General features: G+C 48.1%; 2 protein-coding genes across 4 annotated transcripts in view; both read left to right on the top strand.

Annotated features, from left to right (window-relative positions):
- The first annotated feature begins 45 nt into the window (after positions 1-45).
- Timm29 (translocase of inner mitochondrial membrane 29) lies at positions 46-3,045 on the top strand. Its single transcript, XM_052188898.1, has 2 exons — positions 46-157; positions 237-3,045. Exons 1-2 carry the CDS (start codon positions 46-48, stop codon positions 923-925), a joined length of 801 nt encoding a protein of 266 aa, XP_052044858.1. The 3' UTR covers positions 926-3,045.
- Positions 3,046-19,150: 16,105 nt separating this feature from the next.
- Positions 19,151-27,988, top strand: part of Smarca4 (SWI/SNF related, matrix associated, actin dependent regulator of chromatin, subfamily a, member 4) — an 82,145-nt gene continuing 73,307 nt past the window's right edge. Inside the window, exon 1 of one of the 3 annotated variants that reach the window (XM_052188889.1) lies at positions 19,151-19,399. The gene's annotated coding sequence lies outside the window, so the exon portion shown is untranslated. Of the gene's footprint in view, positions 19,400-22,048; positions 22,072-27,988 lie in introns of those variants that run through there. The other 2 variants (XM_052188887.1, XM_052188886.1) reach the window with 2 other exon arrangements.

The raw sequence follows: 27,988 nt of genomic DNA, 5'->3' as shown, positions 1-27,988 counted from the left end.
GTTCCGACACTATGCGTTTCCACTCGGCTGAGGAACCGCCGGAAAATGGTGACTGCAGCTCTTAAGAGATTCTGGTCCGGTGGGCGCAGTGAAGCGGGAGGAGAGGCGAGTGGTGCTCCGACGGTGGCGGTTAAGCCGGGGGTGTGGACGCGACTGGGTGAGTAGTGGCGGAAGGCTGCAGGGTGGGTGGCCCGAGCGGCTGGATCCTTGTCACCGCAGCGCTCCTTTCCCCTCAGGCACCTGGGCCCGCGCGCTGCTCCGGGATTACGCCGAGGCGTGCGGAGATGCGGCGGCTGCGGCGCGAGCTCGCCCGGGCCGCGCGGCCGTGTACGTGGGGCTGCTGGGCGGCGCCGCTGCGTGCTGCGCGCTGGCGCCCAGCGAGGCGGCTTTCGAGGAGGCCTTGCTTGACGCGTCAGGGTCGCTCTTGCTGTTGGCGCCGGCCACGCGCAACCGCCACTCGGAAGCGTTCTTGCAGCGCCTGCTGTGGCTGAGGGGCCGCGGGCGGCTGCGTCACGTGAACCTGGGCTTCTGCTCGCTGGTTTACGAGGCGCCCTTCGACACCCAGGCCAGCCTCTACCAAGCCCGCTGCCGCTACCTGCAGCCACGCTGGGTGGACTTCCCCGGCCGCGTCCTCGACGTGGGGTTTGTGGGCCGCTGGTGGATCCTGGAGAGCCGTATGCATGATTGCGACATCAACGACGACGAGTTTCTCCACCTGCCGGCGCACCTCCGCGTCGTCGGGCCTCACCAGCTGCGCTCTGAGGCCAATGAGAGGCTGTTCGAGGAGAAGTACAAGCCGATCGTACTCACCGACGATCAGGTGGACCAGGCGCTGTGGGAGGAGCAGGTGCTGCAGAAGGAGAGGAAGGATCGGCTCGCTCTGAGCGAGGCTGATTCACTGGTTCAGTCCGATGCTTCCAGATGAGACCGAAGGCTGCCTCCGCGTCACTAGCAGGCGCAGGCAAACTGTTGCCGCGGATGGTGCAGTTGGTGAGATGGATAGAGATAAATGACCCTCATTGTGATTTTTATGGGAAGCCCTCACTCTGTCCTGGTAGGTGAAGCAAATTGGGAGTCCTGCTCGTCTTGGAGATACCCAAGAGCTGAAGGACTGCTCTTCCACATGGGGAAGAGCTGAAGCACTTGACATTATTGTGCTTATAGCCCCACGCCTACTAGGAAGAAAACTGCCGTGTAACCTATCGTAGCTGGGGGTGTACTTCAAGGGCAGAGCATTTGCCTCACATGCCTGGGTTCCTGGCTTGCATTTCCAGCACTGTAAAAACAGAACAGAAATGGGCTATTGGTTTTGGGAATTTTATTTATTTGGTTGGTTTTTGAGAATGTGACTCCCATATGCCCAGTCTGGCCCTGACTCCTGCATCACCTCTAGTGCTCCACAGTGTACTCTGCCCATCATGCATTAGTCCTGTTCACAGATGGGGCTACAAAGACATCCTCATTGCCAGTGACTCCCAAGATCCTAATACCATTCCCTCAACTCCCCTTTTGGTAGTGTGTGTCTGTGTTACCTAGGCTAGTCTAGAATTCATGGGCAAAGGGTTTTTCCAGGAGCTGCAAGGATAGCTCAACGTTTAGGAGAACTGGCTGTTCCTTCCTTTGGAGAACCTGCACTCAGTTCTCAACAGCCTGATCTGTAACTCCAGTTCAGGAACTCCAGCGTTCTCTCCTGGGTTCCTTGTGTGCTAGGCATGCGTGTGGTGGCACACAGACAAAACACCCACACATGTATTTTAAAAATTCTCCTAAATCACCTCCCAAAAATGATGTGCCAGCTTGCCTAAACTCAGATTTTTCTTTTTCAGTTGGAGCTGAAATGTCTGTGTTGGGGTTTGGTTTTTTGTTGGTATTTTTTGGTTTGTTTGTTATACTTCTCCCCAGAACTGGCTATGAAGAACAATTTGTCCTTAAACTCAGAGATTTGTCTGCTTCTCAAATTGGATTAATTTGGTTTGGTTTGTTTCTGAGAAGTGGTCTCACAGCCCAGACCAGCCTCAGACTCACTGTGTAGCAAAGGATGGGTCCTCTTGCCTGAACTTCCCAAATGAATGAGATGTTTCTCTCCTGTGATGTATTATTGTTGCCTACTTGTGATAGACATTAAATCCAGGCGCTTGTACATCCTAGGCAAGCACTGTACCCCCAGTCCTCTTGGGGTTTTCTGTTTTGTTTGATAATCTCTTTATGTAGTCCCCAAGGACCTTTGACCTAGTTTGTCTTAACTAGTAACTTTGTATATTACTGTCAGTGCAGAAGATAGATACAGAGGCAAACCAGTTCTGCTGTATATATGTATGGCAGCAACTACAAGCCTGGTGGAAGGCTGGAACATGCTCTGATCCCAGAGTGTACATGAAGTCATATGTCATTATACTGCAGGGATCCTGGAAACGGTTGGGTAGAAAGGAACAGGGTGGACACATAGGTTGGACCTGGCAAGATTCTGGTAATTATCTTTCAAGCTAAAATATTAGGGAAGCAAAACTTCCCATATCAGGTGGGTTATGGCTGGTCAATAAAAGCGGGAGATGAAGCAGTCATTTTTGTCATGGATTTGTTTATGGGGTCTTCACACAGACTAAGCAGTGCAGTACACTGAGCTACCCCAGTCCTAGTGGTGCGGTTGTGTTTGCCACTTATTGAAAGTATGGTAGTTGGTTTTGTTTGGTTAGTTTCTCAAAACAGTTCTCTTTGGAGACCTGGCTGTCCTAGAACTCAAGAGATACCCCCGAGTCTTAGCTTCCGGAGTGGAACCATTAAAGGTGTGTGCCACCACCTCCTGTGAAAGGTAGTTCCTGAATCCAAGTCTTCTGGCCAGGTGATGATGCTAATTCACATCTTCTGGACTGGCAAGGTGCCTCAGCAGGGGAAGACATGTTCAGCCAAGCCGACCACCCGAGTCCATGCTCTGGGACTCACACAAAAGAACTAACTCTGCCAAGTTGTCTCCTGCAAGTTGTGACCTACAGGTACACAAAATAAATTAAAATGTAATACCGGATTCAAAAATAATCCACATCTCAATTACAAATGTCTTAATTAATGTATATTAGTGGTGGTACATAAAAAGATTCACTGAAGCATTTTCTTATGTGTGTATAAAATACTTTTATTCACCCTCTATTACTGTTTCTTGTAGTCCACTCACACTTATGTGCTTCTCTCTTCCCAGTTAGCACCAGAGAGAGACTGACTGACTGTCAATATTGTAATCCTGGCTGGCCTAGAATGATAAAGAGCAGACTGGCCCTGAACTAACCTAGAACTAGCCTTTACCTCCCTAGAGCCAGCACTTCTATTCGTTTGTTTGTCTTTTTTAAGAGTTACTTATTTATTATATGTAAGTACACTGTAGTTGTCTTCAGACACCCCAGAAGAGGGAGTCAGATCTCATTACAGATGGTTGTGAGCCACCATGTGGTTGCTGGGGTTTGAACTCAGGTCCTTCCTTTTTTTTTTTTTTTTTGGATTTGGTTTTTTCAAGACAGAGTTTCTCTGTGTAGCCCTGGCTGTCCTGAAACTCACTCTGTAGACCAGGCTGGCCTTGAACTCAGAAACCTGCCTGCTTCTGCCTCCCAAGTGCTGGGATTACAGGCGTGTGCCACCACTGCCCAGTCCTCCCTCCTTTCTTCCCTCCCTCTCTCCCTCCCTCCTCCCTCTCTCCCTCCCTCCCTCCCTCCCTCCCTTCCTTCCTTCCTTCCTTCCTTCCTTCCTTCCTTCCTTCCTTCCTTCCTTCCTTCCTTCCTTCCTTCCTTAACTATTACTGACACACAAATCCCCATAGTGGGGAGGGGCCCTTCTAGTCTTGTGGAGATCCTGTACAGGTGATCACAAACACTGTTGTGAGTTCAAGAGTGCAAAAGCAAGGGGCTGTGAGAAGACTCGCTTCAGAGGCAGACCCTGTTGCATAAAACCCAGTGGCTTGAATCTGACCTTCAAGACCCACTTGATGGAAGGAGAAAATTAATTCCAGCTGAAAATTAACAATAGATTATTTTCTGACCTCCACACACATGCATGTAAGCATGTTTGTGTACACACGTGCAAATAGTTTTTTAAGTACAACAGTGGGATCATACTTGAAAGTTATTGTTTCACACCACTCTCCACTTGTCCCAGCCCTTCTGTTTCTTTGTCCTTTCTTCCAGTGTCCCCTCAGCCTTGAGGGGACAACCACAATGTCATACATCTTAAAGAAAGGGGAAAAAAACCAACATTCAGGTAAGGGGGATTACTTGGCAGGTGAAATACAAGGATGCGGCTCTGACGTCAGATACCCAGGACCCACATGAGAAGCAGGCTAGGACTCCGCGCATTCAGCCCCAGCACTGGGGGTCTGAAGACAGGAATGCCAAGAGCTTGCCCGCCAGCCCACCTACCCACCTAGCTGAATTCAAGCTTCGTGAGAGTCCTGTCTCCAAAAGAGAGGGTTGGGGGCAGACCGGACACATGCCTTTGATCCCAGTATTCCTGGAGGCAAAGTGGGCTTATATCAGTTCTGAGTTCCAGGCTAGCTAGTCTACATAGTGAGACCTTGTCTTTGACAGGGGGTGCGTGGGAGGGGTGTGGAGAGGAAGGGAGGGAGTTGCTGGAGGAAAAAACGGATTAGGAAAATGCTTCTGTGAGCCTCTTTGAGGCTATGACAGTCACTTAGACTCCCAGCCTTGTGACTTAGTTTTCAGACTGATGTCCAGAAGTTGTCCTCTAACCTCTGCCTAACAAGCATACCCTGGCAGAGGTGTGCCCATTGTCTTTGATCCTAACCTGTCTAGCCATACTTTATTTTGGGGGGCTGGGGGGGAGGCAAATCCCTTTCCCCAAATAGTATGGGACATAAGGCAATTACTCTATCGGTCATAGTCTAGCACCTCCTTGCTTTTTTTTCTTCTTTTTTCTTTGAGACAGGGTTTCTCTGTGTAGCCACCACCGCCTGGCTACCTCCTTGCTAAAAGGTATTAAATGTCATCCCTTGCCATAAATAAACCTTGTTAGAAAGGACCTGGAGATTCAGCTTGGTGGTTAAGAGTATTTCCTGTTGCAGAGGGCCTGGGTTTGGTTCCCAGTATTCACATGGGAGCTCTCACCCATCTGTTAATTCCAATTCCAGGTGATACTGTACCCTCCTGTGAGCTGGAAGTGTAAGACCGGTGTATGTACAAGCAAAACATAAACTGCCAGGTGTAGTAATGCAGCCCTTTAATCTTAGACTTGGGAGGCAGAGGCAGGTGGATCTCTTGAGTTCCCAGGACAGCTTGAGCTACATTGTAAGACCATGTCTCAAACAGCAACGGAAGAGGCTGATGGCAGAAGTGGTCCTGTAACCTGGACAGGCACACCCTGCAGAGTCTGCTTACTCTCACACATCACACACAGCTCCTTGCCTTAAGTATATGATTATTTTGCCTGCATTAATGCCTACGTACCACATAAGTGCAGTGCTCAGAGAGGTCAGAAGAGGGCGCAGGTGCTTGTGAGCTGCCATATGGCTGCTGTGACTCTCTGTCCCTCCCTCTGCAAGAGCATCAAGTCTTGTCTACTGAGCCATTTCCCCAGCTCTATAATTTTTTAAAATTTTTTTAAAGCTAGACAGCAGAATGGTTCAGTGGGTAGATGTGCTTACCGTTTGAGCCTGATAATCAGTTTGGTCCCCAGAATATAAAGAGTTGTTCTCTGGCCTTCACTGTGCTTATGTTCCAGTACTTGCGGCATACGACATACACCACATGTGTGATTGAAGGGGGAAACAAAATGTGAATTCTACTACTACTGAATAACTCACCTAAGACTCTGGTCCAAAATCCAACTGCCCTTTCTTTTTTGAAACAGGGTTTCTCTGTGTACCCCTGGCTATCCTAAAACTCACTCTGTAGACCAGGCTGGCCTGAAACCCAGAAATCTGTCTGCCTCTGCCTCCCAAGTGCTGGGATTGAAGGTGTGCGTCACCACCACCCAGCAGGAAGAACCATCTTTGATCTGAGTCACACCTACAGGTGGTAGCCTTTGATAAAGGTCATGAGTGAAGAAGAAAACTTTTGTTCCATGCCTGCTTGCCCTCCTGGCTGGTGAGTCCATTTCATCATTGGCATTAGAGCCTACTTCTTTGGGATTCCAGGGCATACTCTGAAGACCAGCTGAGACATCCAGCTTCTTGGGCTGAACAACTACTTAGACATTGCATTGGTAAACAGTCATTGTTGGACTAGTTGGACCACAGCCTATCAGTCATTCTAATTAAGTGTTTGTGTGTGGTGTGTGTGTGTGTGTGTGTATATGTATGTATGTATGTATGATGCGCACGCGTAAAGCCTGAATCCTCTTCAAGAGCAGCAAATACTCTTTAACAGCTGAGCCAACTGTAAGCCCTTCCCAGATGAGGTCTCAATATATAGCCCTGTCTGTCCTCGAACACACGTGTGGACCAGGCTGGCCTCAAACTCAGAGACATTCCTGCTCTGTGCAGGCCTGGCTGACCCTCGTGGGAATGAGCCTAGTGAAGCCCCACATGGCTTCTGTTCTGTGCAGCACAGCAGATAAGATGCCTCATCCACTTACTGACCTTCAGGAATGGCACGTAGTGGCAGGCGGTGCCATAGGGAGGGGTCACACCCATTCCTAGGACTTGTGTCTTGCCTGATTTGCAAAAGAGGCATACATCATGGCTTGAGCTATCTGTTCCATCTACCATCTGTAGACTACATCCTGGACTTCTACCCCCTTCTAGGTTTGATGCCCTCACAGGCACAGCTAGCTCTCTTGTTGCAGGTTCTGCAACAGGAAGCCAGTCAAGGTGGAATGGTGTGATAGGCAGAGCTGATACTCAGTTGTGCTCACCTAGCATGTAGGGAGCCCCAGGCTCCAGCCTGAAGACTGGTCATGTGGCACATTTCTCTGACTAAAGGGAGACTCCTTAATACTCAAGGCCACCCTCAACTATGTAGTGATCCAGTTCACAGGCCAGCCTGAGCTAAATGAGACCCTATCTCAAGACAAAACAAGAAAGGAGATTAAGAAAAGCTTGCACAGACTCTTCTCAGCTGTTAACTTTCTAAAGTGTAAAGCTAGGCATGGTGGCTTGCACCTGTTAATCCTAGCCAAGAAGAAGCTGAGGCAGGAGAATCAGTACGAGTTTAAAGCTAGCCTGAGCTAGTGTGAGCTAGCCACACAGTGGTCCTGATGATGTCACTGGGAGCACTTGCCTAGCATACACAAGGCCCTAGCTTCCATTTTCGTACCAGAAACAATAAAAATCTCTGAGTTCCAGGACAGCCAGAGCTCCACAGGGAGACCCAATGCAAAAATAGATGCCGACCACCAAGCATGACCCTAGAGCACCCACAAAAGCGGAAGGAGAGGCTGAAGGTTAAAGAATGAAGTGGAAGGAACCAAGCAGTGGTGGCATATGCTTTTTGATCCTAGCAACTTGGGAGACTGAGCGGAAGGTGGGTCTCTGAATTTGATGCTATCCTGGTCTACAGAGCTAGTTCCAGGACAGCCAAGACTACACAAAGAAACCCTGACTGGAAAAACACAAAAACAGCAGAAAGGTGGACGGAGAGAACTAACTCCACACATTATCCTCTGACCTCACATACAGATCATGATGTATCTGAGTCTACACACATGCACACAACACACGGGGCAGGGGGTAATTATTTAGTTTATGGATGTTTGTTTGTGAAACAAGTGTGTAGTGCCATTGGAGCACTGAAGAGGCTGTTTCCGATCCCTTGAAGCTGGAGTGAGCCACCATATGGAGTTGAGAACTGAATCTGGGTGTATTAGTTTGGGTTCTCTAGAGTCACAGAACGTATGGATAGTCTTTATATAGTTAGGAAATTTGTTGATGACTTACAGTCTATAGTCCAACTCCCCAACAATGGTCAGCAGCAGCTGTGGATGGAAGTCCAAGGATCTAGCAGTTTCTCAGTCCCACAAGATAAGCAGGCAAGGAAGAGTGAGAGAGAATCTTCCTTCTTCCAATGTCCTTATATATCTCCAGCAGAGGGTGTAGCCCAGATTAAAGGCTGTAGGTCTCCAGCAGAGGGTGTGGCCCAGATTAAAGGTGTGTGCATCCTTGCCTTTAATCCCAAATGATCTTGAACTCGGAGATCTCCTTGTCTTAGCTGCTATGCTTCAAGATCTCCATACCAAGATCCAGGTCAGAAACTTTTATCTCTGAGCCTCCAAATTAGGATCATAGGTGAGCCTTCCAATTCTAGACTGTAGTTCATTCCAGATATAGTCAAGTTGACAACCAGGAATAGCCACTACACTGGGTCCTTTATAAGCACACTTAGTATCTCTCTAACCCCAACATGGGTGCTGGGGACGAAATCTGGGTCCTTTCCGAGATCGGCCAGGTGTATGGTGTGCTGGATGGCATTATGTCAGCTTGGCACAGGCTAGCATCATCTGAGAGGAGGCAGCCTCTGTAGAATCACACTGCGGGGAGGCCAGCCTGCAGGGATGTTCTAAATCAGTGATCAGTGAGAGAAGGCCCAGCCCATTGTGTATGGTCCCATTCCTGAGCTGGTGGTCCTGACTTCTGTAAGAAACAGGCTGAGGAAGCCTATGCCTCCCCAGTGATGGGACTTCAGCTTCTCATTTGGTCCCAGAGGTCAAATCCAGCCCTTAGGCTGTGCAGCAAGCGTTTTACCCACTGCTCCATATCTCCATCCTTCTGTTTCTCTTTAACAAGAAATATCCACTGCCTGCATGTCCCATGGCTTGCTTTCCATGCACCAGCATTTGGTCACTCTGCAACAGAAGAGGTTGACTTAGGGGCGGTGGCCTTGCATGTGCTTGCTCTGATGAATGACCACCAGAGGGCGCCAGAGCCTCCCACCCCTCCCGTGCCCAGCTAGGGTTCTATGTTTTGCCCAGAGGGAGGCTCAGCAGAGCAGGTAAGGGGATTAAGGTAGACTAGCTTTGATAAACTTAAAAAAAAAAAAAAAAAAAAAAGAGCCGGAGCGGTGGTGGCACACGCCTTTAATCCCAGCACTTGGGAGGCAGAGGCGAGCGGATTTCTGAGTTCCAGGCCTGCCTGGTCTACAGAGTGAGTTCCAGGACAGCCAGGGCTACACAGAGAAACCCTGTCGCGTAAAACAAAAAAACAAACAAAAAGCATATTCACGTCTAGTACTTCAAACTAGACATGGTATTGGCTCACACCTATAATCTTAGCACACAGGAGGTGGAGGCAGGAGGATCAGTTCAAGACCATATAGTGAATAACAGGCCATTCTGAGATGCTGAGAGCCTATCTTGAAAAAAAACAAAGCTTGAGAGAGTCTGACAAGCAGAGGCAGGTGGGTTCCTGTGATTTTAAAGCTACACAGTGAGACTCTGTGTCAAAGAAATAAGGGAAAGAAAACCAGAAAACCCCACTAACCAAAGTGGCCCAAGGCCTCCATTGCAATGATCTGGGTTGCCCGCAGTTGGAGGGCGTTCCAGTTTGTTCCAGTTTCTGTCAGCTTGGGCCACATGGCGCTACAGAGCACGCACAGAGAGTTCCACGCAATGATCTGGACTAATGGCTGCCCCTTCCAAGACCCGTGGCAAAAAAATAATTATAAAATTCAAGTCCGACTTAGCGGCACATCTTTGAGCCCAGCACTCAGGAGGCAGAAACAGGCGGATCTCTTGAGTCTGAGGCTAACCTGGTTTAGTGGGTTCCTGGACAGCCACGGTTAAACAGAGAAACCCTGTCTTGGAAAAAAAAAGACAAAAGGAAACAAAGTAAAATTAAGTTTTCAAAAGTTTTTTTTTTTCAGACAGAGGTTTACATTGCTGAGACTGGCTCCTAAAATATGCCTTGTACTCAAGGATGAACACATACGTGTTTCTGTCTCAGCGTGTGTCTCTGGGTGTGTGTGTTTCTGGGTATGTGTATGTCTCTGTGTTGTCTGTGTTCATCTGTGTGGGTTCAGGTATATATAGGTCAGAAGGTACCCTTGGTATAGGTCCTCACTAACTTATTTGAGACAGTGTCTTAACTTTTTTTGAAACAGGGTTTTCCTGTGTAGCCCTGGCTGTCCTGGAACCCACTGTTTAAACCAGGTTAGCCTCAAACTCAGAGATTTGCCCGTTTCTGCCTCATAAGTGCTGGGATTAAAAGCATGAGCCACCACTTCCCAGCTTAAATTTTTTATGCATTTATGAATTAATGTGTTTATGTGTGTGTGCACATGCCAGGGTACTGGGGTGGAGTTCAGAGGGCACTTTTTGGAAGTGTATTTTCTGCTTCCGCATATGGGTTCTGGGGCTTGAACTCAGGTCATCAGGCTTGGCAGCAAATACCTTCAACCTGAGACAGTCTCTCGATGTTTACCTCTGTGTGTCAGTCAAGCTAGCTGGCACACAGACTTTTGGGACTTTTCCAGCCTTTTGTGTCCTATGTCCCCTTCAGTGTACTATACAATCCCCACTGTACGACTGTTTCCAGGGTTACTGCAGTTCTGGGGATCTGAACTCAGGTCGTCAGGCTTATCCAGTGTCTTAGTTACACCATGACCAACGCAACTTATAAAAGAAAGCCCTGAATCTGAGCTCATAGTTCCAGAGGGTAGTCTATGGCCGTCATAGTGGACAACAAGCAGGCAAGCCTAGCACTGGCACAGAAACTGAGAGCCACAAACTAGAGATGGCATGGGCATATGTGCGTGTGTGTATGTGTGTGTGTGTGTGTGTGTGTGTGTTTCATTTGGGAACCTACCACAGAGGGGTAGTAGTGAGAAGCGTGCACACCCACGGGGAGCTTAGAGCGGATTAACCAACTACCACTATACATTTCAGATCTGATGTCTGAGCCTGACTCAGATGAGGATTCTCCTGCTGGACCAGGGACTGGCTTGCTCCCCTGATCCTTCCTGTCCCTAAACTTGCTAATGGCATCTACAATGGTCCCTGACTCCATATTTAAGAAGATAGCTGATTTTCCTTTGTCCAAATGTGTGCTTGCCATACCTGCTTCAAGAAGCTATCATCTGAAAGCAAGAAACTTTGAGAAAATGCCTCCATAAGATCCAGCTATAGGGACTAGAAAGATGGCTCAGTGGTTAAGAGCACTGACTGTTCTTCCAAAGGTCTTGAGTTCAAATCCCAGCAACCACATGACGCTCACAACTATCTGTATGAGATCTGACCCCCTTTTTCTGATGTGTCTGAAGACAGACAACTATAGCATTCTTACATATAATAATACTTTTTTTGGTTTTTTTGAGACAGGGTTTCTCTGTGTGGCCCTGGCTGACTTGGAACTCACTCTATAGACCAGGCTGGCCTTGAACTCAGAAATCTGCCTGCCTCTGCCTTCCAAGTACTGGGATTAAAGGCATGTGCCACCACTGCCCGGCTATAAGTAAATCTTTTTGTTGTTGTTGTTTTGTTTTGTTTTGTTTTTCGAGACAGGGTTTCTCTGTGTAGCCCTGGCTGTCCTGGAACTCACTCTGTAGACCAGGCTGGCCTCGAACTCAGAAATCCACAGGCCTCTGCCTCCCAAGTGCTAGGATTACAGGCGTGTGTCACCACACCTGACTCTAAGTAAATCTTAAAAAAAAAAAAAAAAGAATGGTGTGAACAGGCAGGGAAGGGTGAACACATGAAAACTTTATTTATATAGGAATAACAGTTCACACTGGATAGGGTCAGTGTATGGCCATCACAGCCCAGACAAGAAAACAGAAGACCAGAACTTCCTGATCTGCTGGGGATACCAACCCAGAGTGGGCAACGTGCTGCAGCTAGGTACTCTAGTAAGCTATCAGTGGCGACCAAGGGCAGGAGGAGGGAGAGGGGGAGGAGGAGGAGGAGCAGAAGCAGCAGAGAAGAAATGGAGGACGCCACAGCAGCTGTGACTACTTACAACCCACTTCCGTTGCCCCTACCACAGGGGGTGATGAGGAGTCAAGTTCCTTCCATGAGATTTCATTCACTTTCCTGTTCCCTGCACCTCCCAGCTAGCAGTGTGCGATTCTGTGATTCTGTCCCAGCTGCATATGGGCTCAGATGCATAGGTGCTGGGAGATGCAGGCTGGGAGGGCAGCTGACGTGGTTGTCATCCATGATGGGGATTTGTGGAGTCCCTCAACATTCCTTTACCTAACTCCTCACCTATACTATAGAAGTCCAATCAACTTGATTTTCCTAACTGGAACTTCAGCCAGACTACACTGTGGTCTGTCATTGGTCTTCTGTCCTGGGAAGACCAGGTCTGTCTTTATATTTCACCTAGAAAAAGTTGGGTGTGTGGTGATGCATACCTTTGATCTCAGCACTCAGGAAGCAGAGGCAGGTGGATCACTGAGTTTGGGACCAGTGTGGTCTAAATAGTTTTAAGCTAGTCAGGTCTGCATAAACACAGTATCAAAATAACAGCAACAACATTAATAACAGCCAATAAATCATCCAACAGGAGTAGAGAAGGCCAGCAAGGTGCTAGAAGCCCGCGGATGGAAAGATCAGCATGCTCCACTGGGGGCGGGGGCAGGGGGCAGGGGGCAGGGGGCAGCAAACAGAACTTGCTCTGTAAGGCCGAGCGCTCTGTTGTGGCAGGTGAAGTAAGGAAATAGAGAAAGAGCCAGAAGCCGTGTGTGTGTGTGTGTGTGTGTGTGTGTACACTGGGAGAGGTCAGTGGAGGACAGCAATTTTTCTGCTCTGTTGCTCCACTTTGTTTTTTGAAACAGGGTCTCTCTGAGCCTGGATCTAGGCTGTTAGCCCGTGAGCCCCTGAGATCGTATAATCTGCCCCAACAATAGTGAAGCCACATGTTCTGTGTGGCGGGCAACATCCAGGGCTTTGTGTGGTGCTTGGGTCTTGGGTCTCTATACTTGTACAAGTCTTTTTGTTTTGTTTTGTTTTGTTTTGCTTTGTTTTTCCGAGACAGGGTTCCTCTGTGTAGCCCTGGCTGACCTGGAACTTACTCTGTAGACCAGGCTGGCCTCGAACTCAGAAATCCGCCTGCCTCTGCCTCCCAGGTGCTGGGATTACAGGCGTGCGCCACCACCTCCCGGCGTGTACAAGTGTTCTTACACACTGAGCCATTTGTACAGCTCCTGTCTCTGTGGCTGTCACTTTTCATATGTCAGTTCCTTGTTTGTGCACATCAAATGGGACAATCTGAAAATTGGACAGTGTTTTAGGGTTTCTTTCCTTCCTTCCCTTTTTTCTTTCTTCCTTTCTGTTTCCCAAAACAAGATTCTCTGTGTAGTCCTGGATATCCTGGAACTCATTCTGTGGACCAGAACCACCTGCCTCTGCCTCCTGAGTGCTGGAATTTAATGCATGTGCCACCAACGTGCTTAGGGTTTTTATTACTCTGAGGAAGCACCATGAGCAAAAGCAAGTTGGGAAGGAAAGGGTTTGTTTGGCTTATAATTCATCATGGGAGGAAGCCAGGACAGGAACTTGAATGTAGGAGCTGAAGTCGAGGCTGTGGTGGGGTGCTGCTTACTGGCTTGCTCCCATGGCTTCATTAGCCTGCTTCTTTACAGAACCCAGGACCACCAGTCCAGGGATGGCCCCACCCACAATGGAATGGGCCTTTCTCCATCAATAACTAATTAAGAAAATGTTCTACAGCTAGGTCTTATGGAGGTATGCCTCAAGAGTCCTTCCTTTCAGGTAAGTCTAGTTTATGTGTCAAGTTGACGTGAGACCAGCCAGCACCAACGGTTTCCTTTCATCTGGGTTCCACCTCATAAAGTTTTCACAATGGCCTAAAACTTGCACCAGTTGGGGACAAAGTGTTCAATCCAGGAGACTATGGAGGACATTTCTGTTTTGTTCACACTTCGATTTGAACCCAGGGCCTCAAGCACACTAGGCAGGTGTTTTCACTGAGGCGTTTTCTCGAAAGCCTAAACAAACCAAACAAAACCAACAATAATAACACAATACCTTCCTCCAAAAAATCAGATAAAAAAGTAAAAGAAAAAGAAAAAGTGAGTGAAAAGAATGAAGGGGGAGGAAGCAAGAGGCAGGGAGGAAGGAGACAGGAAGCAGACAGGAGATAGTCACAGATGCGCGAGGCCTGGCTCTCATCACCCTTCTGACAGGACAGATCTACCAATCCAGGTGTGGCTGCCCTGGAGCTCAGCTGTGTCTGCCAGGTCGCCTTCGAGCTTGTGATCCTCCTCTTGCATATGACTTTTTTGTTGGTTGGTTGTTTTTCTGAGACAGGGTTTCTCTGTGTAGACTTGGCTGTCCTGAAACTTACTCTGTAGATCAGGCTGGCCTCTAACTCAGAGATCCGCCCTGCCTCTGGGAATAAAGGCATACACTATTATTACTGCCTGGTTCAAGATTTATGAAATTCTTTTTGTATGTGGGTGGATGTTTTGTCTGCATGTTAATCTGCACACCGAAACAAAGGTATCAGATCCTATTGTAGATGGTTGTGAGCCACCATGTAGTTGCTGGGAATTGAACTCAGGACCTTTGGAAGAGCAGCCAGTGCTCTTAACCACTGAGCCAGCTCTCCAGCTTTCCAGCCCTGGAGAGTGGCTTGGTGAGTCATGGTTTCAGGTTGTGTTAGCTCAGGGTTACATAACATATTTAACTGAGTCTCATAGGCCCCAGGCACTAGGCTTCACACTGGGTACTTCACCTTGGGGCCAGAGGCTGTGGTTCAGTGACCTAGCATGCAGGAAGCTGAGGGGTTGATTCTCAGAACTGAATAAGCTAGGAATGGTGGTGTGTATAATCTCAGCTCTTAAGAGGGTCAGAAGGTCAAGGTCAGTTTGGCTAATTGTTTGATGCTGTTCTAGGCGATACATGACTCCATCTCAAACCAACAAACAAAACATGAGTGCGGGCAAAAGACCCAGTGGATAAAGACACTTGCCCCCAAGCCTAATGACCTAATTCGGATTCCCAGACAGTGAAATACAGTAAAGGAAAACATGGACTCCCCTGAACTGTCCCCCGATCTACATGCACGCTGAACATGCATTTCCTCCCCAAAGCAGAATGAGGCTGTGGGAAGCAAGGACGGGAATGTACAAGGAGAGGCAGAAGACCCCAAAGAGAGAACACTAAGTAAGGGTGGATGGTCCCGCTGGCTGGTCCCATCACACCTGGGTCACACTCCAGGGTCTGCTCCCCATGAGCATGGGAATTCATAAAAGTTTCCCTCTGGTAGCAAGCGGTGGGGCTTGATAGTGCAATTCCTGCACACAGGAGGCTGAGGCAGGGTTGAGTTTGCGTTCAGCCTAAAGATAGCGATTTTAGTCAACCAGGAACAAAACCCCGGTGCTGGTTGACAGATAATTCTACTTATGGCCAGCCCATAGTGTGGGACATAATGACATAATGATATAGTCAGTAGGTGACCTAAGTGAGGCATGGTGGCTCAAACCTGTCATCGTAGCACTAAAGAATTCGAGGAAAGAGGATCAGGAGTTCAAGGTCATCTCCAGCCCAACCTGGGCTTCTTGAGACACTATCTTGAAAATTAAGTAAATATGGCTCAGCAGATTAAGACACTTGCTGCCAACCCTGACAACCTGGGACTCACAGGGTAAGAGAAAACTGGCTTCCACAAATTTTTCTGAGCTCAACATGAGCATCACGGCCCTCTCATACACACACACACTAAAAAGTATTTTTAAAAAATTTCAAGGTGAGGGCTGGAGAGATGGCTCAGCAGTTAGGAGCACCAACTACTCTTCTATAGGTCCTGAGTTCAAATCCCAGCAACCACGTGGTGGCTCACAACCATCTGAAATGGGATCTGATGCCCTCTTCTGGGGTATCTGAAGACAGCTACAGTCTGTTCACATATTTAAAATAAATAAATCTTAAAAACAATGGTGGCACACGCCTTTAATCCCAGCACTTGGGAGGCAGAGGCAGGTGGATTTCTGAGTTGGAGGCCAGCCTGGTCTACAAAGTGAGTTCCAGGACAGCTGGGCTACACAGAGAAACCTTTCTCAATAAGTAGATAAATAGAATTAAAAAAAAAATAAAAAAAGTTGAGTGAAAAAGGAAACTTTTTATTACATTTTGGTAGCTGTAATAGACCAAAGGCAACTTGGGGAGGAAAGACTTTATTCCAGCGTCTATGTCCATCATTGAGAGAAGTCAGTGCAGGAGCCCAGATGCAGAAACCATGGAGGATGCTCACGGCTGTGCTCACTGGCTCATGCCGGCGAGCTGCCTGACGCAACTGAGCCCATCACGTAGGGACTGCGCTGCCCACCGTGGGTTTGTGTCCACATCAGTCATTCGCCAAGGCAATCATTCGCACGCATGATCTCAGTTGAGTCTAATGGAGGCAGCCAACAGAGTCCCTTTTCCATGGTGACTTGTTTGTTTCAAGTTGACAAAACTAACCAGGACAATGAGGAGGTCCAGACCCCACTTGTCTACTTCCTCAACAAGGTTTATAAGGTTTAGAAAGCTGTCGGTTGGCTTGGCCCCGAGGGTTCCTAGTAAATTCCATTTTACGGACAGAGAACACAGACCTGATGGAAGTTGGACCCAGCATACTTGAAGTCCTCTGTATACATTTGGACTCTTGTTCATTATTTTCCTGGTACGTACCTATCTGGAGTGGGAAAGACCCAATTTGTTGATGCAGGTAAGTGTGTGGCAGAGCTGCCCAGATAGCCAGGCAGACAGGTCTCTGTTTATCACCCCCCTCCCACCCACTTTTCTCTTTTCTCACCCTCTGAAGCAGTCTCATATAGCCCAGGTGGCCTCTAATTCACTCTGCTGCTGAGGATGACTTAGTTTACTCAGTGTCGGTGATGGAACACAGGGTTTCATGCATGCTAGTCACACACTACAAGCAAGAATCATACTCCCAGCCTCCCAGCCCATAGATGATACAAAGAAATCTAGCCTGGGGTGATAGTGCATACCTTTAGGTCCAGCACTCAGGAGGCAACAGCATGCAAATTTCAAAATTTGAGGTCAGCCTAATGATGAGCTACACAGAGAAACCCTGTCTTGATTATATATATATATAAAATAAAAAGTTACAAATCTAGTGTGGCTGGTAGTGGTAGCACATGCCTTTAATCACAGCACTCTGGAGACAACAAAAATATTCTAGTATGTAATTTGAACATGTCTGTAATCCAAGTACTCAGGAGAAAGTTTGGGGTCTCCTGAGTTGAGCAGTTCTGGCTGCATAGGTAGCCCCCCAGGGGTGCTGGGAACGGAATGCAGGTCCTCTGCAAGAACAAGTGCTCTTAACTGCTGAGCCATCTTACCAGCCCCAAAATTGATGTTTTTGAAAAACTCTCATTATGTAACCTTGGCTGGCCTGGAACTCACTATGTGGATAAAGTTGGCCACAAACGAAGATCAGCTTGCTGAGATTAAGGACAAATGACACCAAACTCTGTCTGAAACTAAACTTTAAAACCAAAACTGAGCTGGATGTGGTGGTGCATGCCTTTTGTCCCAGACTTGGGAGGTGGGGATGGGGCAGAGGCAGGTAGATCTCAGTTCGAGGTTACCCTGGTCTCAAGATCCAGTTCCAGATCAGCCAGAGCTACACAAAGAAACTCTGTTCTTGAAAAACAATAACAGCCGGGCAGTGGTGGCATATGCCTTTAATCCCAGCACTCTGGGAGGCAGAGGCAGGCAGATTTCTGGGTTCGAGGCCAGCCTGGTCTACAGAGTGAGTTCCAGGACAGCCAGGGCTATACAGAGAAACCCTGCCTCGAAAAATCCAAGTCCAAAAAACAAAACAAATAAACAAAAACAACCCCCCCCCCAAAGGAGGGCAGTAAGCCAGTGATTTAGTGGTCTGAAACATTCTTTGTTCTTCTTTGTGACAGAAAACAGCCCTTTCTGTTTGCTTAGAGAAGGTCTCACTTTGTATCCATGGCTGCCCTGTAGAAGAAAGGCCAAGCTGGTACATGCATGCAGCACTCGGGAGGAGGAAGGACGATCTCTAGTCTGCAGAGCAAGTGCCAGGACAGCCAGGGCTACACAGAGAAAACCCGAGAGTTCAGACACACCAGAAGAGGGCGGCAGATCTCATTACAGATGATTGTGAGCCACCATGTGGTTGTTGGGAATTGAACTCAGGACCTCTGGAAGAGCAGCCAGTGCTCTTAGCCACTGAGCCATCTTTCCAGCCCAAAGAAAACTAGTCTTAAAAAAACCAAACCAAGAGCTGGGCAGTGGTGGCGCATGCCTTTAATCCTGCACTCGGGAGGCAGAGCCAGGTGGAATTCTGAGTTCGAGGCCAGCCTGGTCTACAGAGTGAGTTCCAGGACAGCCAGGGCTACACAGAGAAACCCTGTCTCGAAAAACCAAAACCAAACCAAAACAAAGAACAAAACAAAACCAAGAACACGCCCCCAAAACAGTAACACATTGGCAACAAACACTGAGATCCACCTGCCTCTGTCTCCTGAACCCTGTCTGGCCACCACCAAATATTTTTAAAACCCAACCAGAGACATGGAAACCCCACACTTGGACAGAGTTCTAGGCTACAAGGCTAATGGCTTTCCTCGAAATCATAAGGAAAATTGTGACCACGGCTGTTTCTACCTCACACCTTGTGCATTTTACTTATTCATCGGCTCCCCACAGATTGTGAACTAGAGGGCGGCTAGCTGCTGATAGCAGCTCAATAAATATTTGTAAAGCTAATTACTGGGCTTCAGCAGGTTCTGCAGGAAATGTGGCCAGGGCAGAGCCTTGCAGAGCAGGCAAGGCCGCGCCAGAATCAGTATCAAAGCATTTCCCAGTCCTGCCCTTGGCACCGCGTGGGCTCGGCCCCGTCCTTGGACAATCTAGCCATCTCTCGGCTTCACTTTCCATCTAGGTGCTCATTTCCGAGACTAAGGACTTTCATCATTACTATATCCCACTTGGACCACCCAGACCCCCTCCCCCCAACCTTCAAGCGACGCCGCAGTGCCGACCCTTTGCGCATGCTCCTCGGCTTGAGGCCCAATTTCGTGCCTTGAATATAGGTGTGCGCTTGCGCAGAGCCGCCCAGAGCCCCAGGGGCGGTGCACCAGGATCTTGTGCGGCCTCTGGATCCGCCCACCTTCTCGCTACCTCAAAGAACCGGTGCGCGTGCGCACAGCGAATGGCTGAGCATGCGCACAGAGAGCGGAAGGGTGTGCTGGCGCGCGCACGAGGCCGGACGGGCAGCGGAAGCAGGGGAAGTGGACTGAGTAGAAAGGGTGGCGGGGGCGCGCGTAGCGGGCGCGCGGGCTGCGTGTGTGCTGGGGGGGCGGCCTGCCGAAGCCAAGCGGGCACGCGCGTGAGGCTTTCCCATTAGCTTGGCAGCGGCGGCGACGGCTTCTTTGTTTCCTGAGGAGAAGCGAGACGCCCACTCTTGTCCCCGACCCCTCGTGGAGGGTTGGGGGCGGCGCCAGGAAGGTTACGGCGCCGGTACCTCCAGGTAAGGAATGGAGACTCCCGGGCGGAACGAGGCTCCCGGGGCTTGGGCTAGACGGTTTGAATGAAGCCTAGGCGCCCGGAGGGGGAGGGGGCAGCTGGGCGACCAAAGCGGGGTCGGGGTACGGCGGCGCCTGAGGGTCAAGAAGCCTCGCGCGCGCGGCTCAGGCCGCAGTGCAGCGAGACGGCGGCGACTTCCAGGCTCTGTGGCCGGCGAGGCGGGTGGCTCTGGGCCGCGTGAAGGCCGCGCGCGCGTTCTCGTGGGATCTTGGGACAAAGCTTCCCTTTGGCGTTCCAGAGATGCAGATCCCCCACTTTAATTTCTGTGGGCCCCAACTTTGAACAGTGGCTAGGTGTCGTGGGCTTTTCTGACCTCGTTTGTAGCGGGTGCGATCCTAATGCCCTGTGGTCAGGCGTCGGGAGCAACATTTTACTCAGCTATTGATGTCCAGTGTAGTTTTGACACAGTCATGAGCCCCCGTGGGTCCCCAGACCTCACTTTTTTATTTTTATTTTTTTCATACATTTCTTTATTGTAGATTTTGAAGGAAAAGTAAAGAATTTCTTCCATGTCTTCCGAATGTTTGCCTAAAAAGTGAAGGGTGCCTGGGAACGCTCGGTCATTGTTTTTTTTTATTTTTTATTTTTTTGAGTCTCTTGGCCCTTCCCAGTTTTTCACACAGGGCCTTTTATTTTAAAACATCGGAGGCAAGTGTTTTGTGCGGGTCCGAAGGCATCCACTTGATCCCTTTTACCTCCAGTGACTCCTCAGGAACGGGAAACAAGTTTTTTTGTTTGAATTGACAGACAGGCTTTGAGTTTGATGCCCAGCGCGGCTGTCAGCTAGCTGTGTGGCCTTAGGCAAAATCTGATCTCTCCAAACCTCTTGGTTTCCTCCTTCCTTCAAGGGAATTCCTTCACCGGTAGGATTGGGAAGAACTAGGCAAATAGTTCCTGCATCATAATCATTCTGATTTTGAAGACAGGACCTTATAACCAAGGCTGACCTCCACCTCCTCATGTAGACCAGGCTGGCCTTGAATTCCTCCTCTTCATCTTCCTGCCTCCACCTCCCAAGTGCCAGGCTAATCCTGCCCCTTATTGACTGCTCCAGCAGATAGTTGAGTCCCTACTTTGTGTTACGTATCTGGTAGGGGAATGGGCTGTAAATATGGGGACGTTTCTCCTTGGCCTGCGTGTGTATTAATTCATTAGGAAGTATTGGGTTTGTTTTGACTCCCCCAACCCCCATTTGGTCTCACTGTGTAGCTTTGGCTGTCCTCAAACTATGTTAATCGGGCTGGCCTCAGACTCACAGAGGTTGCCTGCCTCCTGCCTCGGCCCTCTGAGTGCTGGGATTAAACTCTTGTATAGCCATGTCCTTAGGCCCACTTGTGTTTTGTTTGCTTTTTGTTTTTTTGGGTTTTTGAGACAGGGTTTCTCTGTATAGCCCTGGCTGTCCTGGAACTCACTCTGTAGACCAGGCTGGCCGCAAACTCAGAAATCCGCTTGCCTCTGCCTCCCAATTGCTGGGATTAAAGGCGTGCGCCACCACTGCCTGGCTTGTTTTGTTTTTTGTTTTTTAATTAAATTGGTTTTATTTGTTTTTTGAGTTTGGGTCTCTGTGCAGTCCTGGCTGTCCTGGAACTTGCTTTGTAGACCAGGCTGGCTTCTAGCTGAACTTTGAGATCTGCCTGCCTCTGCTTCCCAAGTGCTGGGATTTAAGTTGTGAGCCACCAGTGCCAAGCTAGTTAAAGCCTTGCAATTACTTATTTATTTGTGTGTGGAGGTCAGAGGAGACTTCCCGGGGTCATTTCTCCCCCAAGTCATGTGGTTTCCTGGGATTGAACTCAGGTAGTCAGTTTTCAGTGCAAGTGTTTACCCATTGAGTCATTTCTCCTGCCCCTGAGCCTCTAAGTGTGTTGAATTGTTTGTGGTGTTGATCAAAGTCGATTCTGTACATGCTAGGGAGGTGTTCTACCACCAAGCCGGGACCCTGCAAGCATTGTTCGGATTGTGTTATTTTTTTATGAATGTGGACTTTTGTTGTTGTTTTTGTTTATTTTGAGTGTTGGGCCTGGAACTCATGGCCTTGTACACGACAGACAGACAGATAGCCATATTTATTTCTCAATATCTATATATTTATCTCCCTAACCCTTTGGCCTGCCATTTAAGCCTCACAACCTATCTGTCTTGTGAAGGGACAGAGTGGTTGCCCAAGGGAGCAGAAGGCTGCATGGACGAGGAACCTTCATTCAAAATTAGGGGAGATGTGTCTCCCCTATAGCTGGGAATGGAGTGGCGCCATCAGAGCTGCTGCTGTCTGTTTGTCTGTCTCCGACTGCAGTTGGAAGTAGGCTGTAGTAGGACAGGAGAGGAAGGTCTTTGGGAGGGATGAACTTGGGTGATTGGTACAAGAGCCAAAGCAGTAACTATTTGTTGCTGCTGTTTGGCTGTGAACTTTACAGGCCATTGCTCCTCTAGGCCCAGATGGCACTGCTTTGAAAGTGATGAAGTCATTGGTGAACTCTGGGCCCCTGGTGTGGTTTGTTTGTGGGTGGGTGTGAAAGAAATTAGTTCTCTTTTTGAAGTTAAAAGTTTTTGTTTGTTTAATTTTGTGTGGTATATGGAAGTCAGAGGACAACTCTCAGGAGAGGATTTTTCTCCTACCAGGTGGGTCCTGGGGATTGAATTGCAGGTCATCATATTGGCAGCAAGTGCTTTTACCTGTTGGTCCTTCTTGCTGCCAGGGGCCCTAGCTCTTCCGTGTTCTCTCGCTCATATGCAGCCCCTGAGCCGTGGCACTCACTTGTGAAACACGCACCACTGGGATGTCACTGTACCTGGCAATAGGCTTGAATGAAATATGTAAATCTGCTCACTGTAGTGAACACCATTTGTTTGTTTGTTTGTTTGTTTGTTTATTTTTCAAGACAGGATTTCTCTGTGTAGCCCAGGCTGGCCTCCATCTGCCTGCCTCTGCCTTCAGAGTTTTGGGATTAAAAGTGTGAGCCACTATTGCCTAGCATGGATATTATTTGTTAAAGTTAATATTCTGGTTTTATTTCTAGTAATTCTTTTTTTTGTGGTGCTGGGGACAACTCAGAGTTTACATATGATAGGTGTGGTGGTTTAAATGAGACTAGCCCTTATAGGCTCATATATTTGAAAGCCTGGCAGAACTGGTTTCAGGAAGGATTAAGATGTGAGTCTTTGTTAGAGGAGGTGTTTCAGTGGGGGTGAGCTTAAGCAGCAAAGCCCATACCAGCCTCTGTGCTGCCTCCTTGTTTATCAAATGTAAGTTCTCAGCTTCTGCTCCAGGGCCCTGCCTGCTGCCGTGTGCCCCTCCGTGATGGTCACAGACTCAGCCTCTGACACTAAGTAAGAGCCCAAACAAAAGCCTTGGCCATGGTGTCTCCACCGCAGGAGGAAAGGGCTTTGCAATTAGGCAGTACTTTGTTTGTTATTTTTTCTGGTAGATATGGGTACTGGGAACTGAACTTGGGTCCTTTGCAAGAGCAGCAAGTACTCTTAACCGCCGAACCTTCTTCCCGGATCTCATGTTGAACACTTTTAAAATATTTACTGTCCATTTGTAGTTCTAGACAGAGTGTTGCTTTATTAGCTTGTTCGTTGATTGTCAGTCTTTTCTGGGTGTATTTAGTTTTTGCAAATTTATTTTGTGTGTGCACATGGGAGAGGAGGACACCACTCTTGTCTTTCCACTGTGAGCAACAAGATCCTTGCTCCGTCAGAGCAAGAAATGACTGCAAGTGAGACAATTTGTAATACACTGCTTTTACAGAAAGGGGTGCTAGCATAGAGAATAGACAAAAATTGTGGTTTGTTTTGTTTTTCTTCTTTTGGGTTTTTTTGTTTTTGTTTTTTAAAAACCTGGGTGTCATTGTGTAGCAGGGCTGACTTGGAACTCAGACCAGGCTGGCCTTAAACTCAGAGTTCCACCTGCCTCTGCCTCCTGAGTGCTCCACCACACCCAGCACTCAAGACTGCTTTGTTTTAAGTTGTGTGTGTGTAAAGTAGGCAGGAGGTCAGAGGTCAATTTTTAGGAACTGGTTCTCCTTCAATCAAGTGAGTTATAAGGTTCAACCTCAGATCACTGGGCTAAGTGGTGGCAAGTGCCCTTACTTAATTAGGGTTTGTTTTGTTTTGCTTGTTTTTGTTTTTTGAATTGAAACTAAAAGTAAGTTGGGGAAAAAAGGATTTATTTGGCTTACACTTCCATGTTGCAGTTCATCAAAAGTCAGTACTGGAATTCAAACAACACAGTAACCTGGCTGGAGGCAGGAGCTGGTGCAGAAGGCATGGAGGGCGCTGCTTACTAGTGTTCTTTGTAAGAGCAATAAATGCTGAACCATCTCTTCAGACCCTAAAATACAGAAAATAAAATGGACTGGTAATGTGGCTCAGAGGTGGAGCATTTGCTTTGCAAGCTTAATCCTGGGTTCAGTCAGTCACACTACACAGTGAATGTTTAAAAGCTCCGAATGAAAGTGGCAGTAATATCTGGGATGTGTCAAGGATCTGTCAGTCAAGGCCAGGAGATCTTACTGATGTGATATCTTAGCAGAAGTGTTAAGCTAGTGATTTTGGTGTTTGTGTGTAACTAACTGCAGCTGCTGCTGTGTTTTCCTTATGTGGAGTTGGGAGATTTTGTCTGGGGGTTGACTTTCCCGTAGCTGCCTGAAAGGACAGGGTTCTTATTGGCTTACCTTTGTTTTCCACCAGGAAGGCACTATATGCAGAAATAAGCAAGTGGATATTAGCAGACACAGACCAGCCCTGATCCCTTCCTGTCATTTGTACTCCAAGCTGGTTTCTAGAGCTTGTGAGATGGATTCAGGCAGCTCGGGCTGGCTTCAAACTCATTATGTGCCTGAGAATGACCTGGAACACCACCCTTCACTTCCCAAATGCTGGGATGACAGGTGTGGAATATACCATCTGACTTCTTTTGGGGGTAGGCTGGGGACTGTTGAGGTCTTACTATGTAGTCTAGCTGGCCTGGAACTCAAATGAAGCTGCTCTTAGATTTGCTGTTTGGGTCCTTCCACCTCACCCTCCTGGGTGCTAAGGTTAAGGTATGTGCCACCATGGTCAGCTAACAGTTTGTCTTTTGTCCTATGTGTTCACCAGTCAGTGTGGTCTGAAGAGTGGTCTGCCTGGCATACATGAAGTCCTGCGTTCCATACTGCATAGACCAGAACCCCAGCACTTAGGAGGTAGAGGCACAAGGTGCATGCTTTTAACCCCAGAACAAGAAGCAAAGATAGGCAGAAGTAGATGAGTTTCAGGTCAGCCTAATCTATATAGTTCCAGGTCAGCTAGGCTACATAGTGAGTCTGTATCTCAAAAACCCAAATAAATAAACAAAATCCTCAGGTTCAACCGCCGCAGACAAACAAGCACGGTGCTCATTGTTAACAGTGGTGACTGTCAGTTTTAAGTTGTTTTGCCAGCTGGGTATGCCTCACTGGCTCAGGAAGCAGGTGGCTACGTGACAGTTGCTGCATCACCTGTGACAGTAAGAGGTGACATCAGGGACATCTAATGTACTTCTTTCGTGTCCTAAAAGCCTCAGGAGAATTGCACTGTGGGCCATCTCACTGGGCCTTAGAATTTAATCTGGAATCAGGTGGACATGTTGACACTCATGGTAACCACTGCTGTTGATGTCCCAGTTCATCCCCTGCCTGCAGGAGGTTCAGTGACCTCCCCAGCTATTGTCCTGTTGCTCCTGCTTCTCTCTGCCCTTGGGGGGGCCTTCTGGGGGTGGAGCCAACCTTAAACAAGAGAGAGGATATGGACAGATTGTGTAACCTTACTGCAGATGTGGGGACTGGGCACAGTCTAGCCAGCGGTGAAAAGCCCATCCCAGGGGTGGATATAGCTGAGTGTGCTATATCCTTGTAGCCCCTCCCCCAATCACTGTTGAATTCATAAAACTTCCTGAGGATGGTGAGGCCAGCGTGGCTCTCTCAGCCTGTGGTACTGGGATCCTTTTGCTTTTTTGGTTTTTTGTTTTCTTTTTTTAATTTATATTGGTGTTCTACCTCCATGTATGTCGAGGTGAGGGTGTCAGATCCTCTGGAACCTGGAATTATATAGACAGAGGTTGTATGATTGTAGATACTGGGATTTGAACCTGGGTCCTAAGAGCAGCCTGTGCTCTTAGCCACAGAGCCATCTCTCCAGCACCCAGTGCTGAGATCTTAAGTGGTTTTCAAGTGAATGAAAATAGAAAGGATGCAAGATCGCAGATATCATACACAATTTCCTCCCTCCCCCCTCTCCCTCACCTCCCCCTCTCTCTTCTTTCCTTCCTTCTTCCTTTCTTTCCTTCTCTCCCTCCTCTTCTCTTCTCTTCTCTTCTCTTCTCTTCTCTTTTCTTTCTTGTTTCTTTGTGTAGCCCTGGCTGTCCTAGAACTAGCTCTGTACACAGGCTGGCCTCAAACTCAAAGAGTTTTGTCTTTGCTTCTGTCTCTGCCTGTGCTGAGATTAAAAGTATGCTCCACCAGCTGGGCGGTGGAGTGGCTTCCAGGACAGCCAGGGCTATACAGAGAAACCCTGTCTCGGAGAAAAAAAAAAAAAATCCAAAAAACAAAAAGCAAAGCAATACACATTTATTTATTTATTTATTATTTTTTCTTTTCTTTCTTTCTTTCTTTTTTCCCCTGTGTTCTGCCTGCATATATTCCTGCAGGCCAGAAGAAGGCACCAGATCTCATTATGAGTGGTTGTGAGCCACTATGTGGTTGCTGGGAATTGAACTCTGGACCACTGGAAGAACAGCCAGTGCTCTTAAACCCTGAGCCATCCCTCCAGCCCTCCTTAGACAATTTCTAATTTTTTTTATGACTGATTTACTTGAACTTTCTGTATTGAGTTTTTGCATGTGTATGTGAGTGCCCTGGAGGCCAGAAGAGGCTGTTGGATCCCATGGAGCTAGCGCTGCAGGTGGCCCACAGGTGCTGGGAGTTAATTCAGGCCCTCTGCCAGAGCAGCAAGTGGTTTTAGTTTTTGTTTTAATTTATTTTTGTGCCCTTTGCTCATATTATTTTTTATATTTTTGTTTATATCTTTTGGGTCTGGACACTTGACCAAGCAACAATACTATTTACTTTCTTTTTTTATTTACAGTAAGTGTTCTTAGTCATTGAGCTATCCTCTGCAGCCCCTCATCTCGGCTCCCTGCACCTGGAGTATGCCTGTTCGCTCATGTAGATCGCCTAGTGAGCCCGAGGTCCTCCTGTCAGCTCATGCAACTGTCACCTGGCTTTTTTTTTTTTTTTTTTTGGTACTGTGTGTGGTGGCCCAGAGGTGACAATGAAGATCTTCCTTAATTTCTGTCTACCTTGTATTTAGAGCTTTTGAAACCAGACTGCTGGGCTAGTGTACAGCCCGGTGCCATGGTGGGCACAAGCAGTTAGTATTTGCATGGTGCTGGAACTCAGCCAGGATGCTTTCAGAGGAAGAGATTGGTTCACTGAGCGTGCCCCCCCCCCAACCCCCCAACCCCCCTGTTGTTTTGTTAGTGGAGCTGGCTACCTTGATGCACTGTCAACTTTCTGTCCCTTGTGCAGAGTTCCCTTGTTCTTTCCCAGTGTTTGCAGGCTGCTTAGCTGATTGTGGCCCTGTGCATTTTCTGCAGCCTAATGCTTCAGAGGCAACAGCTAGAAGAGCAAGCGCTGTTTTTCTTTTTAGGTTTTGTATGTGAACACATGTGTCATATGTGTGGGTACCCAAGGAAGCCAGGATGGTGTCGGAGCTCCTGGAACAGGAGTTGTAGGACACTGGATTTGTATGCATTGGGAACGGAACATTGGCCTCCTTGAAGAGCTGCTCTTATACTTCTGTGGTGGCTTAAATGGTCATGGCTCTCAGTCTGGAGCATTTGAGCCCCGGTGGGTGGTGCTGTGGGGGAGGGTATAGGAGGTGCGGCCTTGCTGGAGGAAGTGCCTCAGTTAGGCAGGGATCTTAGAGGGTGGAGCCTTACCCTACTTTTTCTTCTTTTTACTGTGACTGAAGGTGCGGCCTCACAGCTCCCCACAGCTCCTGTCCTTGCTGCCGTGCTTCCACACTGACATAATGGACTCTTAGGCCTCTAGAACCATAAGCCAAAACAGAGCCTCTTTTCCTTAACTTGTCCTTTATAGTCTGCTGTTTTATCACAACAACTAATAAGCCTTCAAAGCTGATCTTTTTTTTCTTTTCGAGACAGGATCTGTGCTACATTTGCTTTCCTGGACATGTCTCAATGTAGACCAGGCTGGCCTGACCTCTTAACTTGAGAGCTGCTTACTGCTGCCCCAAATGTTGTGATTAAGGGCCTGTGGTAACAGGCTTGGTCCTCAAAGGGTAATATTAAGCTGAGTGCTGCGGGACCTGTGTAACTCTGTCAGTGGGAAGTTAAGGGCAGCAGAATCTAGAGCTCTAGCCTGGGCTACACAATGAAATAATTTCTTTTTTTTTTCTTTCTTTTTTTTTTTTTTTTTTTTTTGTTGGTTTTTTGGATTTGGTTTTTTCCAGACAGGGTTTCTCTGTGTAGCCCTGGCTGTCCTGGAACTCGCTC

Source organism: Apodemus sylvaticus, chromosome 7 (assembly GCF_947179515.1).
Source record: "Apodemus sylvaticus chromosome 7, mApoSyl1.1, whole genome shotgun sequence".
NCBI classification, from domain to species: domain Eukaryota; kingdom Metazoa; phylum Chordata; class Mammalia; order Rodentia; family Muridae; genus Apodemus; species Apodemus sylvaticus.
The sequence above is the reverse complement of the archived record's forward strand: the minus strand, read 5'-3'. Positions and strand labels throughout refer to the sequence as shown.